At 44.5% G+C, this 13108-nt stretch overlaps 1 protein-coding gene across 1 annotated transcript; it reads right to left on the reverse strand.

The window, feature by feature from the left end:
• Window positions 1-618: 618 nt before the first annotated feature.
• Window positions 619-10186, reverse strand: LOC117057927 (epididymal sperm-binding protein 1-like). Its single transcript, XM_033168771.1, has 5 exons — window positions 10123-10186; window positions 6421-6567; window positions 4496-4660; window positions 2115-2174; window positions 619-890 (listed from the first exon to the last, which is right to left on the reverse strand). The coding sequence occupies exons 1-5, from the start codon at window positions 10184-10186 to the stop codon at window positions 745-747; spliced, it is 582 nt and encodes a 193-aa protein (XP_033024662.1). The 3' UTR covers window positions 619-744.
• Between the last annotated feature and the right edge of the window lie 2922 nt (window positions 10187-13108).

Here is a 13108-nt window from a genome sequence, read left to right on the forward strand (position 1 = left end):
AGTCATGGATATAAGACCAATGATAATGTTTTGTTTTTATCCCACCTTTATCATGCAATAGCACAAGAATGACCATCAAATAGTGCAGCAACAAGCACTGTTGTTGTTGGCCTCCATCTATCTCAGGAGACAATGGAGGAGTGTGCCTTTGTGGGTGAAGCCAAACTGTTGGAGAATTACAGCATTTGCTGTGGCTGTAGAAACTGATACAGGAGAGACATGTTTTGTTGCAGCTGGGGCAGATGAAGGAGTCTGGTTGTGCTACTGCATTGTGGAAGAACTAATAAAACAGTCCAGTATAGACCCACTACTAATGCACTATTATTGCATCAACAACATGCTGCAGAATACACCAGTCTGGTGCGACCCAAAGATCACTTGTAAGTTGCTGCCTACATCAACAATATGGCCCTCGTTCTATGTTTTGTTGAGGTGCACAGAATCACCACCCACTGGCGGACGAAGGTGGGGGTGGGGGAGCAGGTTCCATTCCGGTGGGTACCATTGCAACATCCTCCCCAGGATGCCCACCGCTCACCGCGCACCCCCAGGATGTGCGCTGCGTGCCCCCACCCTGCGATGCACAACGTGCGCCCCCCATGATGCGCACCAGCCACGCCCCTGCCTGTTCGCCGCTCCACGTGCTGGAGCATGTCGCTCCGCCACTGTCACCACCACCACCACAAACTTTGCTGCTAATTTGAAAGTTCCATACTGATAGCCAGCAAAAGGGCTTGAGAAGAATCAGAAGGATGAAGCTGGATCCTGGATTGTCATTTCTTGATCCTTTTCATGATCTTCATCTCTACTGTATTCTTTGGGCAGGATGTTCCCATGCTTTCCATTATCTAACCTTTTCACCCCCCTGGAAGCTACAAGGCAATGAGGATCTGCGGGGGAAGAAGAAGCAAAATGTTAGATGCGTGATTTATTGATTTATTTTGTCTCTTTGTTATTCATTGTGTGTTGAAAGTTTGAGAGAATACTTAGACAAAGGAGGAAATTTTTCACCAGAAGACCAGTGTGTGAATGAATTCCTGGAGGACAGATCAGAGCTGACTGTACTATGAGGCAACAGGAGGCAGCCACATTGGATAGAAGAATCTGGGCATCAAGAAAGAGCTTTTTTGTTGTTGTTATATGTATTTTTCACCTTCAGACTCTTAAATTTACTATAACCTGCCAAGACAATTTCTGTGGTGAAAGACTGTGCTACATGATATATACACACACTTGCCGACTAAGAATAATGCTCCATGCATCTGATAGAGTCAAGTTTATGGAAATTCATGCCATAATTAATTTGTCATTCCTTAAAATGTCTCAGGACTCTTAGCTGTTTCTATTTTTGCTGTAGCAGGCTACTGCTCTTATACTGTAACTACATTTTTATCCAATACCCCATTATTATTACTTTTTATTCCAAATGGTTTAAATTATAAATACAGCTCAAAAGTATTTTCCAAATGTTGTTATCCAGTTTCCTTGTCATATTCTGAAATAAGCACTGTATAATTAATCAAATCTGCCCACCTAGCAGTTTGAAAGCACATCAAAGTGCAAGTAGATAAATAGGTACCGCTCTGGCACGAAGGTAAACGGTGTTTCTGTGTGCTGCTCTGGTTTGCCAGAAGCGGCTTAGTCATGCTGGCCACATGACCCAGAAGCTGTCTGTGGAAAAACGCCAGCTCCCTTGGCCTATAAAGCGAGATGAGTGCCGCAACCCCAGAGTCGTCCACAACTGGACCTAATGGTCAGGGGTACCTTTACCTTTACCTTTAAGATGCTACTGGAAGGGGGGGGGGATTTTCGACTATGGGAGACCAACACAGCTACCTACCTATATCTCCAAAATATATCATTTCATAGATTTCTGTCCTTTTCTGAACTTTGCTGTCTGATTTTGTTTTGAGATGTGCACAGCTTGAGAATTAGATACCAGAACCAGTCACAGCTCACAGCTGTAAGCAATCTGGATCCAATAGCTGGGATAGTGGAAGCACGTTGAGCTTTTCAACTAATTTCTTGCATAAGAAGAACTCTGCTGAATCAAATCAAAAGCCTATCTAGTCCAGTTTCCCAAATCAGCCAACCAGATGCTTCCATGTTCTTACCTGCAGGGTCACAGTAAGCCCTTTCCTGAGTCATAGCAGATTTCGACTTCCCAAGAACTACTAAAAATGAAAGAAAGAGAAATAATAATAATAATAATAATAATAATAATAATAAGAAGAAGAAGAAGAAGAAGAAGAAGAAGAAGAAGAAAAAGAAGAAGAAGAAGAAGAAATTTTATTTGTACCCCTCCCTCCCTGGCCGGAGCTGGACTCAGAGCGGCTTTGTTGTTCAGTCGTGTCTGACTCTTCATGACCCCATGGACCAGAGCACGCTAACATCATATAAATCACGCAGTATGCATAAAACAGGCATCAATTAATTAAAATACATCTTAAAATTAATTCAGACAAATTAAAATCTGAACAAATGGCACTTATCAGGTTAAGATTGAGAGCGGTTAATACTTGCAAGGACCAACTGTTTTCACTGATCATATAAGGACCCGTGAACAGGCTGGGAGGCTTCCTTCATGCTTGTTCTTCTACAAAGAAAATAGGTCAGACTGCACCCTGACCAAAGGCCAGGATAATAGATATTTAAAGGGAAGAGATATTTAAGGGATATTTAAGGCATGAAGGTAAAGGGTAAAGGGACCCCTGACTGTTAGGTCCAGTCATGGATGACTCTGAGGTTGCTGCGCTCATCTCGCTCTATAGGCTGAGGGAGCCAGCTTTTGTCCGCAGACAGCTTCCAGGTCATGTGGCCAGCATGACTAAGCCACTTCTGGCAAACCAGAGCAGCACACGGAAACACCATTTACCTTCCTGCCAGAGTGGTACCTATTTATCTACTTGCACTTTGATGTGCTTTCAAACTGGTAGGTTGGCAGGAGCTGGGACCGAGCAATGGGAGCTCACCCCATCGTGGGGATTCGAGCCACGGACCTTCTGATCAGCAAGCCCTAGGCTCAGTGCAGAGGTGTAGCAAGCCCAAGTGGTACCCGGTGCATTTTTGTCACCCCCCCACACACACATCAGCCCACACCCCTTCAAGTCACAGTGAGCATTTTGCACCCCCGCAATGCTTTGTGGCACCTCATTTGCATGTATGTACATGCAAATGCTTTGTATGCAAATGTATGCAAATGAGGTGCCACAAAGCATGGGGGGCGCAAAATGCTCACTGTGACATGAAGGGGTGTGGGCAGATGGTACCCCAGGTCCAGGTGGGCTGAGTAAAGCAAGCACAGCTAATGCTTTTGCAGTGCTGTGGTGAGTCCTAAGCCCAAAGCCACTGGATTTGCTCTGGCTTGTGCTTGAGGCTCTAGGTGGAGGTGCCAAATGTCACCCCTTGAAGATGGCACCTTTGTACCCCCTGAGAGGGCAGTGCCCTGGTGAAATGTGCCAGGCTGCTGGGTGGAGCCCTGGCTGGGCAGAGCTGTGCTTCTGTGGCTCTTCGCAGCAGAAAGGAAAAAGCAAATTGTGTGCTGTGTAAGCCAGCTGCTGCACTGAGCAACTTATGAGTTGTGGGGTGGGCATGCTGAGAGTCACCCCCCTCCCCTGGAACCTGGGGTGGACTGCCCCCCCGTCCCCCCAGCAACACCCCTGGCTCAGTGGTTTAGACCACAGCGCCACCCGCGTCCCATATTTAAGGCATAAGAGATATTTAAAGGGAAGGAGCTGTATGATCACAACATAGTTTCTCCCTTATCATCTTAATGTACAAGATGGATTGAAACAGTTGAAAGGAACTTTACTTTTTTATTTAAAAAAATTCAACCTGTTTTTCATTCCAAGATTTCAGGGTGAGGAAGAATAAAGCCTTATCACTGGCTGGGAGGAGCATCATGTCCCTTAAATCAGTGTTTTTCAACCACTGTTCCGTGGCACACTAGTGTGCCGCGAGATGTTGCCTGGTGTGCCGTGGGAAAAATTGAAAAATTACTTTATATATAGTCAATATAGGTACAGAGTTAATTTTTTTAACATTTTCTAATGGTGGTGTGCCTCGTGATTTTTTTCATGAGACAAGTGTGCCTTTGCCCCAAAAAGGTTGAAAAACACTGCCTTAAATCACCACAAGCTCATAATAGAAGGAAACCAAATAAGCATCTGAAGGTGTCCTTCAGATATTGTTGGGCTCCAAATCTTATCTTCTCCAGCCAACATTACCAATGCTCAGGGATGATGTGAGTTGTATCCCAACAACGCCTCTCTGTGTGTGTGCCATAGGTTGTTTAGACACCCTAATACACATATCACTGTAGGTCAGTACATAATGCTATTTTTGTGCCTCTGCCTTCTTTCTAGGCATATGCCATATCTTGCTGGTCTTAATTAGACCAGCGGTTACCATCTGCTGCTTGTTGCTTTGCTTTACTTCCACTTTGGTAGCGCAGAAGCTTCTCAAACATGAAGCTGGCTATTATGGGCAGGCTTACTAGTATCAGCACAGTAGCTCCATTTTCCATTTTTGTCATAACTGCTCGTTGTTGCACACCAGAACTTCCCGGGCATGGCTGCTTCATCTGTGCAAGTATAGAACAACCTCCCTTTGTAAACAAAGGGGAACACGCAGGGCTTTCCATGAGAGTTGCCACCATACTCTGTTTGGAGAAAAGAAATATATGAGGCAAATGTTATTACACCAGTTTAATGCAGAGTCTATGTGCTTCACAACACACTGGGACAAACAGATTTCAGCATATTTAGGACTGTGCTGAATTATGACTGCAAAGTTTCATTGGTGTTTTGACATAAGCAATAGAGTGATAAGGATTCATAGTTGCACCCAGCATTGATAGATGGCTAAGCTGGGAGGACCATTACACATAATATTCTCCAAGAGAGGGCTGATGTTCTCCAAATTCTCCAAAAGTTTAGGCAGTAGTTGAAAAATAATATATTCAAAAATTGACCAGACTTTTTTTTCCTGAGAAATTTCAACTCAGATCTAGGTATTACCTCATGTATCTTCTGCTAACTCATTGGATATGTTTACTGAGATTCCTAAAAGATATAGTTGTAAACAAGCAATGGGAACTGATGGTAATCTTATTACTTCTGCCAGAGATAAATTAGCATACAAATTAAAGAGTATGGAAGATCTGCAGATAGGTATGTGCTTAAAATGCCTGTTGGGTACATGTTACAATGAAGCTCAAAACACTGCGGCCTGGTTCTCACAAAAAGCAAACAGTAAGCCTGTTTCTTGGCTGTACCACTTCAGAGCAATTGAGCCCAAATTACATCATACTAAAATTAACCAAAGTCATTCAACAAATTGCAGAAACCAGACTTGCATAGAAAGTTCCATTCTTGGGCAAGCTGTCTGAACTTGCATTGGATTCTCAAACCAAAGTGTTTCTGGATGATGCAAATCTAGATATAATTAATTGAGTCCCTCTCTCTAATGGCTGTCTGCAACACTGCAAACACCACTTGCTTTCCAAAAATCTTGATCACACCACCAGCCTAATCTGACTGTTAATTGTCTTGATGCTGCTCTTATCCTATTCATGGAATTAGCTTTTGTTTAATATATTTTTATCACATTGTTTCACATTGTTTTGAAATATATAATTTATAATTATTATTGTGGTGATGATTACTACAACCACTACTTGGTAGTGCTTGGTAGCACAGAAATACATTTGCAACATACAGGAACTCATCTGCTCATCCTGTAGGGTTTGAGGTTGTTTTGTTTCATCTGTTGTGGGTGAAACAAGAGGAGAGGACCTTCAAAACTAAGAAGAGGAGAGCAGTTCTATGCACATTTAGCAGTTTGCTCTGCAGATACCATCTCATCAGGACTTCCTTTCCATATGGTATAGAAACCAGGCCTTTAGGGTAGTGGTACCTATCCTTTGGAACTCTTCTCTTGTGAAATATTGGACTGCTGTCATCTCTATTGTCTTTCTGCTGCCTATTGAAGTGATTGTCTTTAATCCCGGTCTGCATCTGTATCAAAACATGTCTCTCCCATATTGGTCTCCAGAGCCCTAGCAGGCACTGTTAACTCTCCCAATGGTTTTAACTTCACCCCTGAAGTCATAATCTCCTGAGACAGACAAATGCCAACAATAACAATCTGCATTAGATTTTGAATTGTTCTTATATATATGGAATAGTTTTTAATTATTGGTATAAATGAAATTGTTTGTACATACAGAATTGTTTTTAATTGTTGATGATTTTTATTGTGAAATTGCTTCAAGATCTTTTTAGGGAAGCTGCCCTGATTGGCAGAGTATAAATAATAAAATTAGTAGTAGTAGTAGTAGTAGTAGTAGTAGTAATTCAAAAATATGTGTGCGCATACGCTTCCTTCACTGAGTTTTTCAAACTCTGGCAATGTGCTTACCTGTCTCATAGCAAGACTTCCAATGGTGGTCTTTGTCATAGGAACTGGTTGTGGCACACCACAACCGATGGAGCTTGGATCCATCCTTGGTGCAGGTATGGTATGTCTTGTTTTTATAGATAAACGGGAAGACACAGGATGAAATGTCTGAAACAGTTGAAGAAAATGGGTAAAGACCATTGTGATTTAAATTTAGTAGATCATTTTATTTTAATGTTGTTTTCCACAACTTTGTAGCCCACAAAAAGAGTATGGTGTTGAATTCCAGATATTAAAGAATTTTTGTAATTGGTCCTTGAACGTCAGTATCATTTATACTTAACACTGAATAATTCCTTCCTCTTCAAAAAATGGGGGGGGGGGAAACACCATGAAACATACAATGTAAACTTAGGAAGTCACAAGCATATTTGGTGGGGGGGGGGGGAGTTCACTGGCTTTAGGAAGATAAGAAGCTGTTACACTGAGCCAGACCACTGTTGCATCTAGCTCAGCACTGGCTAGTAGTCTCTCCCAAGGATTTCAGATGCAGGTTTCTCACAGTTCTACCTGGAGATATTGGAGACTGGACCCAGAACCTTCTGCATGCAAATCAGATGCTTTACAGCTGAGCTATGACCCTTCCCAAATGACATTTCTCACAATTAATTAATATTGGAGCTGTGGGATGTTGTTGTTCAGTCGTTCAGTCATGTCCGACTCTTTGTGACCCAATGGACCAGAGCACGCCAGGCATGCCTTCTTTCACTGCCTCCCGCAGTTTGGCCAAACTCATGCTAGTTGCTTCGAGAACACTGTCCAACCATCTCATCCTCTGTCGTCCCCTTCTCCTTGTGCCCTCCATCTTTCCCAACATCAAGGTCTTTTCTAGGGGGTCTTCTCTTCTCATGAGGTGGCCAAAGTACTGGAGCCTCAACTTCAGGATCTGTCCTTCCAGTGAGCACTCAGGGCTGATTTCTTTAAGGATGGATAAGTTTGATCTTTTTGCAGTCCATGGGACTCTCAAGAGTCTCCTCCAGCACCATAATTCAAAAGCATCAATTCTTCGGATGGTAAGTGGCGTTTGTGTACTAATATATAAAATAAAGGGGTCTACTCAGTGCTTTTTTCTGGGGGGACACAGGGGTACGCCTACCCCAAAACATTTTGTGAATCTAATGGGAGAATAAACTAAAAATAAATAAATAGTTTCTTCTCTAGCACAGTAAATCATCAGTTCCATTGCTACTCCTGATAGTGATTTCTTTTCCTTTCCCAGTGTTTCCTAAATCTCAGACAGAAGTGAGCGTTTAATGTATGAGCAGTGTGGAATGTGGATGTGTGGTGTTTTACACAACCTCATGCCATTGTGGAAGTTACAATGATCTGTCAGCTGTGTAATATGAGGTAATGCATGTTCTTTGTACTTTTATCCATTTGCTGCATTAATTTTTCCCAATTTGAACTATAAAATGGTAATTCTCTTGAGTCAAAATGAGAATACCCATAAAAAAATATTTTTTAGGGGGGGGGAGCACTGGATCTACTGATGATGGCTAGCCAGGCTTAGGGTCATGACAAAAAGAACAATGAACGTGTCCATTCAGAGCACAAAACCAGTGTAAATCCCACACTAGACATTACTAGAAAAAGTACTAAAAATAAGAGCCATTATCATAAGATATGATAGCCATCTCTAAAAGGCTTTCATGGAAGGTGGAGCAAGCCTGTTTTCTCTTGCTCAGAAGGGTAGGACCTGAACCAATGGGTTCAATAAAGGAGATTCTGATTAAACATCAGGAATAACTTTCTGACAGTAAGAGATATTTGACAGTGGAACAGACTCTCTGGGAAGGTGATGGACTTTCTTTCATTGGAGGTTTTTAAGCAGAGGCAAGATGGCTCTCTGTTATGCATGCTTCAATTGAGATTCCTGCAATGTGGAGAGTTGGTCTAGATTACCCTCAGCTCCGTTCCAACTCTACAATTCTATGATCCTATGAATGCCTTTTCATAAAGCTATGGTATAACTGCATTTGCACACAGTATCAAAAATGATATTGTGGAAAACAGTAATTGGTGAACTCCATGGAAAGGAGGAAAGAAGTCTGAGAATTCAGAGAATTCTACATTTTAATTTTAATCTATGTGTGAATGTAAAATCAAATTGTAAAACCAATTAAAAAAATTATAAAATAAAATAAAAATGTTATTGTGGACCTGGGAAAGGTATGGGAAAGTGCAGGCTGGCGATTTTAACTTATACGCTGCCCGCTTGAACAATTAAGGTAGTCTGGACTGTGCAGGAGTTCCTTGGTTGGCAGTGGGGTTTAGTGCCCAAGAGGTATTGTTTGCAACAGTTACGTTTGACCCCCATGTGGGACAGCTGCATATTCCTGCATTGCAGAGGGTTGGACTAGATGACTCAGAGCCCCTTCCAACCTTATAGTTATTCCAGCATGCATGAACTTTAGGGTGGTTTGGTTCCATACGTTTCCCAGGGTTTGTCTGAAAGGCAGTTCACTTATGCTGCGGTAATTCTATAGTCCATATGGTTTGTGCATGGTGTTGATAATGCCAGGGTCATCTTACTTTTCTAGCTCACTGCTCCCAGCCTTTACAGAATATATCAGCATTTATCTCTTTTATACTGCTTAAATAATCATTGTGCATTCAATAGCCTTTGTTCTGTTAAGTTTTATCTAGTGGTATACAGCAGGATGTGCTTGGGCATATTGCAGGGTTTAAGGACGCTTTAGGCAGCATTACTGGCATTTCTTTTCGCATTTGCGTGTTGCAGGTTTCCTTACCCTGACTGAATTCTAATTTGTTTAATTTGAATTGCAATCCGCAAGGTCATTGTATTGTGGCTACATTCCTGGCCACACGATCCTCCTTGCAGCTCTACGCTTGAACCATTATACCGAAGGCCAGGCTTCCTGTCCTATTACCAATAATTAAGTATTTAATAAATAGACTAAAATAATAATAATAATACATATATTTATACATGCATATAATAATTGTATAATATATATATATTAATAAATAACAAAACACAAACATATACATATAAGACAGCATTAACAGTTTCTCAAAGATAAGTAGATAAATAAGGGGAGAGCGCGCCAGAGCCGCCTTGCAAGTCTCAGCTGGTACCTTCAGCTGCTCTTCGTTATGGGCCCAAAAAGAACAAGCAGTCTACAGCATCGGCCAAGCCTGCTCAACGTGCTTCGACATCAAGGTCAAGTAATCCAGGGGGCGCTGCGGTCACCATTTGGCCGGAGGTTTTAGCTAACTTGTTAGCGGGCTTTCAAAGCAATTACCAGCAGATACGGCCCAACCCCGCAATACAAGAGCTAGCCTCTCAGGGTTCTCACGATTGCATTCCCGACATTCAGCCAGGGTCTTCGGCCTCTTCCTTAGGCAGCCCTCAATTAGGGACTTCAGCTTTTTCCCCTGGCACTCCCCAACCTGGGACCTCTGCAGGAACTTCTGCCCCCTGCTCAGGTGCCCCCTAAATAGGAACCTTTGCCTCTTCCCTGGTGCTTCCCAGCCAGTTTCCTCCTCCGGGTCCCCCCAGCATGTTGTCAGTCATACACATGGGGTAAGAACTCCTTACTCAGCTCGCAGGAGCAGCTCTACCCAGTGATCAGAACTCAGGAATGGGGGCGGGTCTGCCCCAGGGTAATGTCTCTCCCCTCCAGCTCTCTCCCGGTGTACCTAGCTGTTTCCAGGTGTCACAGGATGGGGCATCATCGGCGACATCCTCAGAGCAGGACGTCATCACGCAAAGCCAGCCGGTAGCTGCACAGCAGAACCCCACGCAAGGTGTCGAGGCCGGAAAAAGGGGACTAAGATGAGCATCGGACACTGAGGACGTACCAGACAGACCGCTTCCGCGCATTGGCACCAGAGGCGAGGCGGTTACCGGAGCCTTTCTCGAAATACCTTGGGAGCCTGGGGAGCGAGACGTCCTGAAGGGAGTATCGCCGTCTGCAGCCCCCTCCACATTGAGATCCTACAAAAAGCTTGGACCGATTTCACGAGTTTTAGCGCAGGGTTGTTGGGGGTGGGACTGAACTCCCCTCCTAATGAGAGGGAGGTGTTACAGTACCTTTCTCACCTATGGCGAAAAGGCTGGGCTCCGAGGACCCCTTAACATCCACGCGGCAGCAATATCCTTCTTTAGCAAAACGACCTATTCATTCGACCCTTGTGAGGATTTGTAGTTCGCAGAGCCTTAGAAGGCTGGTGCAGGTTGCAACCCCCTAGCAAGGATGCCAGGAGGCCAATCACCTTTGACATCCTAACCTAAATTCATTTGAAGAAATTATGCTGGTCAAAGTACGAAGCCAGGCCTTTCTCAGCTGCGTACTCTATTGCCTTCTTTTGAGCCCTGCGTAGTAGTATCGGAGGCTCAGGGTACCAGGGGTTTGCATTTGAGGATGTTAGGCTTTCCACAGCAGAAGTGCTGCTGCTCATTTGGCAATCAAACGGACCTACGTGGGAAGGGTGCCTGGATGCGTCTCCCTGCTTAAGAAGGCCCGGGCGGATGTTATTGACTCTCAGTTCAAAATCATTGGTGTCAGACATTATGGCCTATTTGGGAATATTTGTGGGTATCGGGCATAGTCAGCCCTCCCTCGGCAGATCAGGTGCTTTAATACTTTGCATACCAGCTTATTAAATAGGATTAAAAAACCAACAAACAACCCCCCCCCAAAAAAAAACAAAAAAAAAAAAACACCAGATAAATAAATAAATAAATACTACGATATTATTAATAATTAAAAATAATTTAAGAAATAGATATAAATAAAGAGTAATTGTGGGTCAAAACAGGAATAGGAATCTCGCTTGTTTAGCATCGCATTTCTAAGGCCTTGGTTTCCGCTTCCAGATGAATATTATCGAAAGACTTAACCTGGTCCAGATCAGATTTGTTTGTTTATGTCTTACATCCCAAATCTGATCAGCAATTGATCAAAATGAAAAGGAGCCATTATCGGACATCAAGCAACTGGGCACCATGGGCCTTTTCCGGTAAAGGACACTAGGTGATTTCTGTATTTGAGGCCAGCCAGACCGGGCCCATTCCTGATTCACCAGGACGGCTCCTGCCTTACACGCCACCAGTTCTCACGTATTATGCGCAGGGCAATTGCCGCCGGCGGTTTTCCCCCAGCTGAATCCGCCGCCCACTCTTTCCAAGTTGGAGCTGCGACCACTGCTGTACATCTTGGGTTGTCAGCCGAAAGGATAAAAGGCTTAGGGGTGGAAGTCTAATGCCTTCAAGGGGTATGTTCGCAGTTCCTTGTAAGCTACTTCGATCTTCCTCACCTTGTGTTGTCATCCCCTTCTTACTTTCAGATAACCATTTGGTGCACATTCGGTTATGCAGCCGCAGCATAGTCCACTGGGCCCGAGAACGGGCCATTGATCATGGTCTGGGGTGCAGACTTGGCCTGCCACAAAAGTCTTTGTTTCCTGGATCTCTAGAAGGGAATGGCACTGGGATGAACTCCTGCCGGAGGTGTAAGAATGTGCTGGGATGAATTCCTGGTGGCAGCGAAAGCCAGGGCCGCCTTGCAAGGCCCCTCGGATGTTTTATTACCCAGCTGGGAGAAAACGACTTGGCCTATTGGAAAGGCGTGGACTTGATGTGGAAACTCTTTAAGGACTTGGATGAACTTAGTGCCTCTTTCCCTATCCTGACCCTTTTCTGGTCATCGCGGCTGGAGAGGCATGTGTGGCGAGATGGGCATCATAGCTGACGTGCATCAGCAGGACTACCTTGCCCTATTGCTTGGGATGAGTTCCTCCCTATGGTAAAAGCCAGGGCTGCAGCACTTACTGTGGAAATTTTTCATGGACTTGGAGGAACTGTTGGCTATGACCATTTTCTGGTCTGCGCTGCTGGAGCGGAGTGGATGAACTGTTGGCTATGACCATTTTCTGGTCTTCGCTGCTGGAGCGGAGGGTTTGGCGTGATGGCAGTTGCCCGGTTGCGGTGAACTGAGCCATAAAGTTGCTTGAGAAGGCGGTGGCCCGCCGCGTGGTGGCGCTGGGGGGTTGGGTCATCACTCACCCCGCTAAAAAAGTCAATGAGACGGCTATGTACAGGAATGATGGCATACACTTATCAGATGTGGGAAATGATGTGTGGTTAGCAGTTATCATACTAGGTATTAGATATTGGTTACGGGTGTGAGGGTATTGGCGGCGAGCCAAATGTTTTGGCTCGATTGGCGGTTAGGCATTGGATAAGGTCAGGAAGGTTAGGAGGTGGGGGGGGAGGACGGGCCAACACCTCCCCCCCAAGTGCTGAAGGGTACTTCGTAAAGGAGTCCGAGGGGCGTGTCCGTGTCCGGAGCCGTGGGTGGTCAGGGCCTAAGGCACGCCCCAGATCGGTGATCACAGGGTGAGTCCTTAGCTGATGTGCAGCAGCAAGGGCTCACCCAACAGTGGTTATCCCTTCCTGGACTGCCAGCACGTCGTACTGGAGTCGGATATAGTCTAGTTAGATCCAATGCCTAAAGCCAATACCGCTCAACATCCGGAACCAATAAAGTTGTGGCCTTTTATTCTCCATTTAACCTTATATACGGTGTCTTGTGTCTTATTTATTCACGGGAGGGGTCGGGATATCGACATGCAAAGCCCCTTCCGCCCTTAGAAAGGAGGGGGGGTTGCAGTTAGCACGAGC

The sequence above is a fragment of the Lacerta agilis genome, chromosome 14 (genome assembly GCF_009819535.1).
Source record: "Lacerta agilis isolate rLacAgi1 chromosome 14, rLacAgi1.pri, whole genome shotgun sequence".
NCBI classification, from domain to species: Eukaryota; Metazoa; Chordata; class Lepidosauria; order Squamata; family Lacertidae; genus Lacerta; species Lacerta agilis.

Coding starts and splice junctions, on each gene's coding strand:
- LOC117057927 (XM_033168771.1), bottom strand. CDS start 10,186: ATGACGTCCTGCTCTGAGGATGTCGCCGATGATGCCCCATCCTGTGAC. Junction 4,661..6,420: donor GAAGTCTTGCTATGAGACAG/GTAAGCACATTG, acceptor TTCTCCAAACAG/AGTATGGTGGCAACTCTCAT. Junction 891..2,114: donor GGCTTACTGTGACCCTGCAG/GTAAGAACATGG, acceptor CTTCCCCCGCAG/ATCCTCATTGCCTTGTAGCT.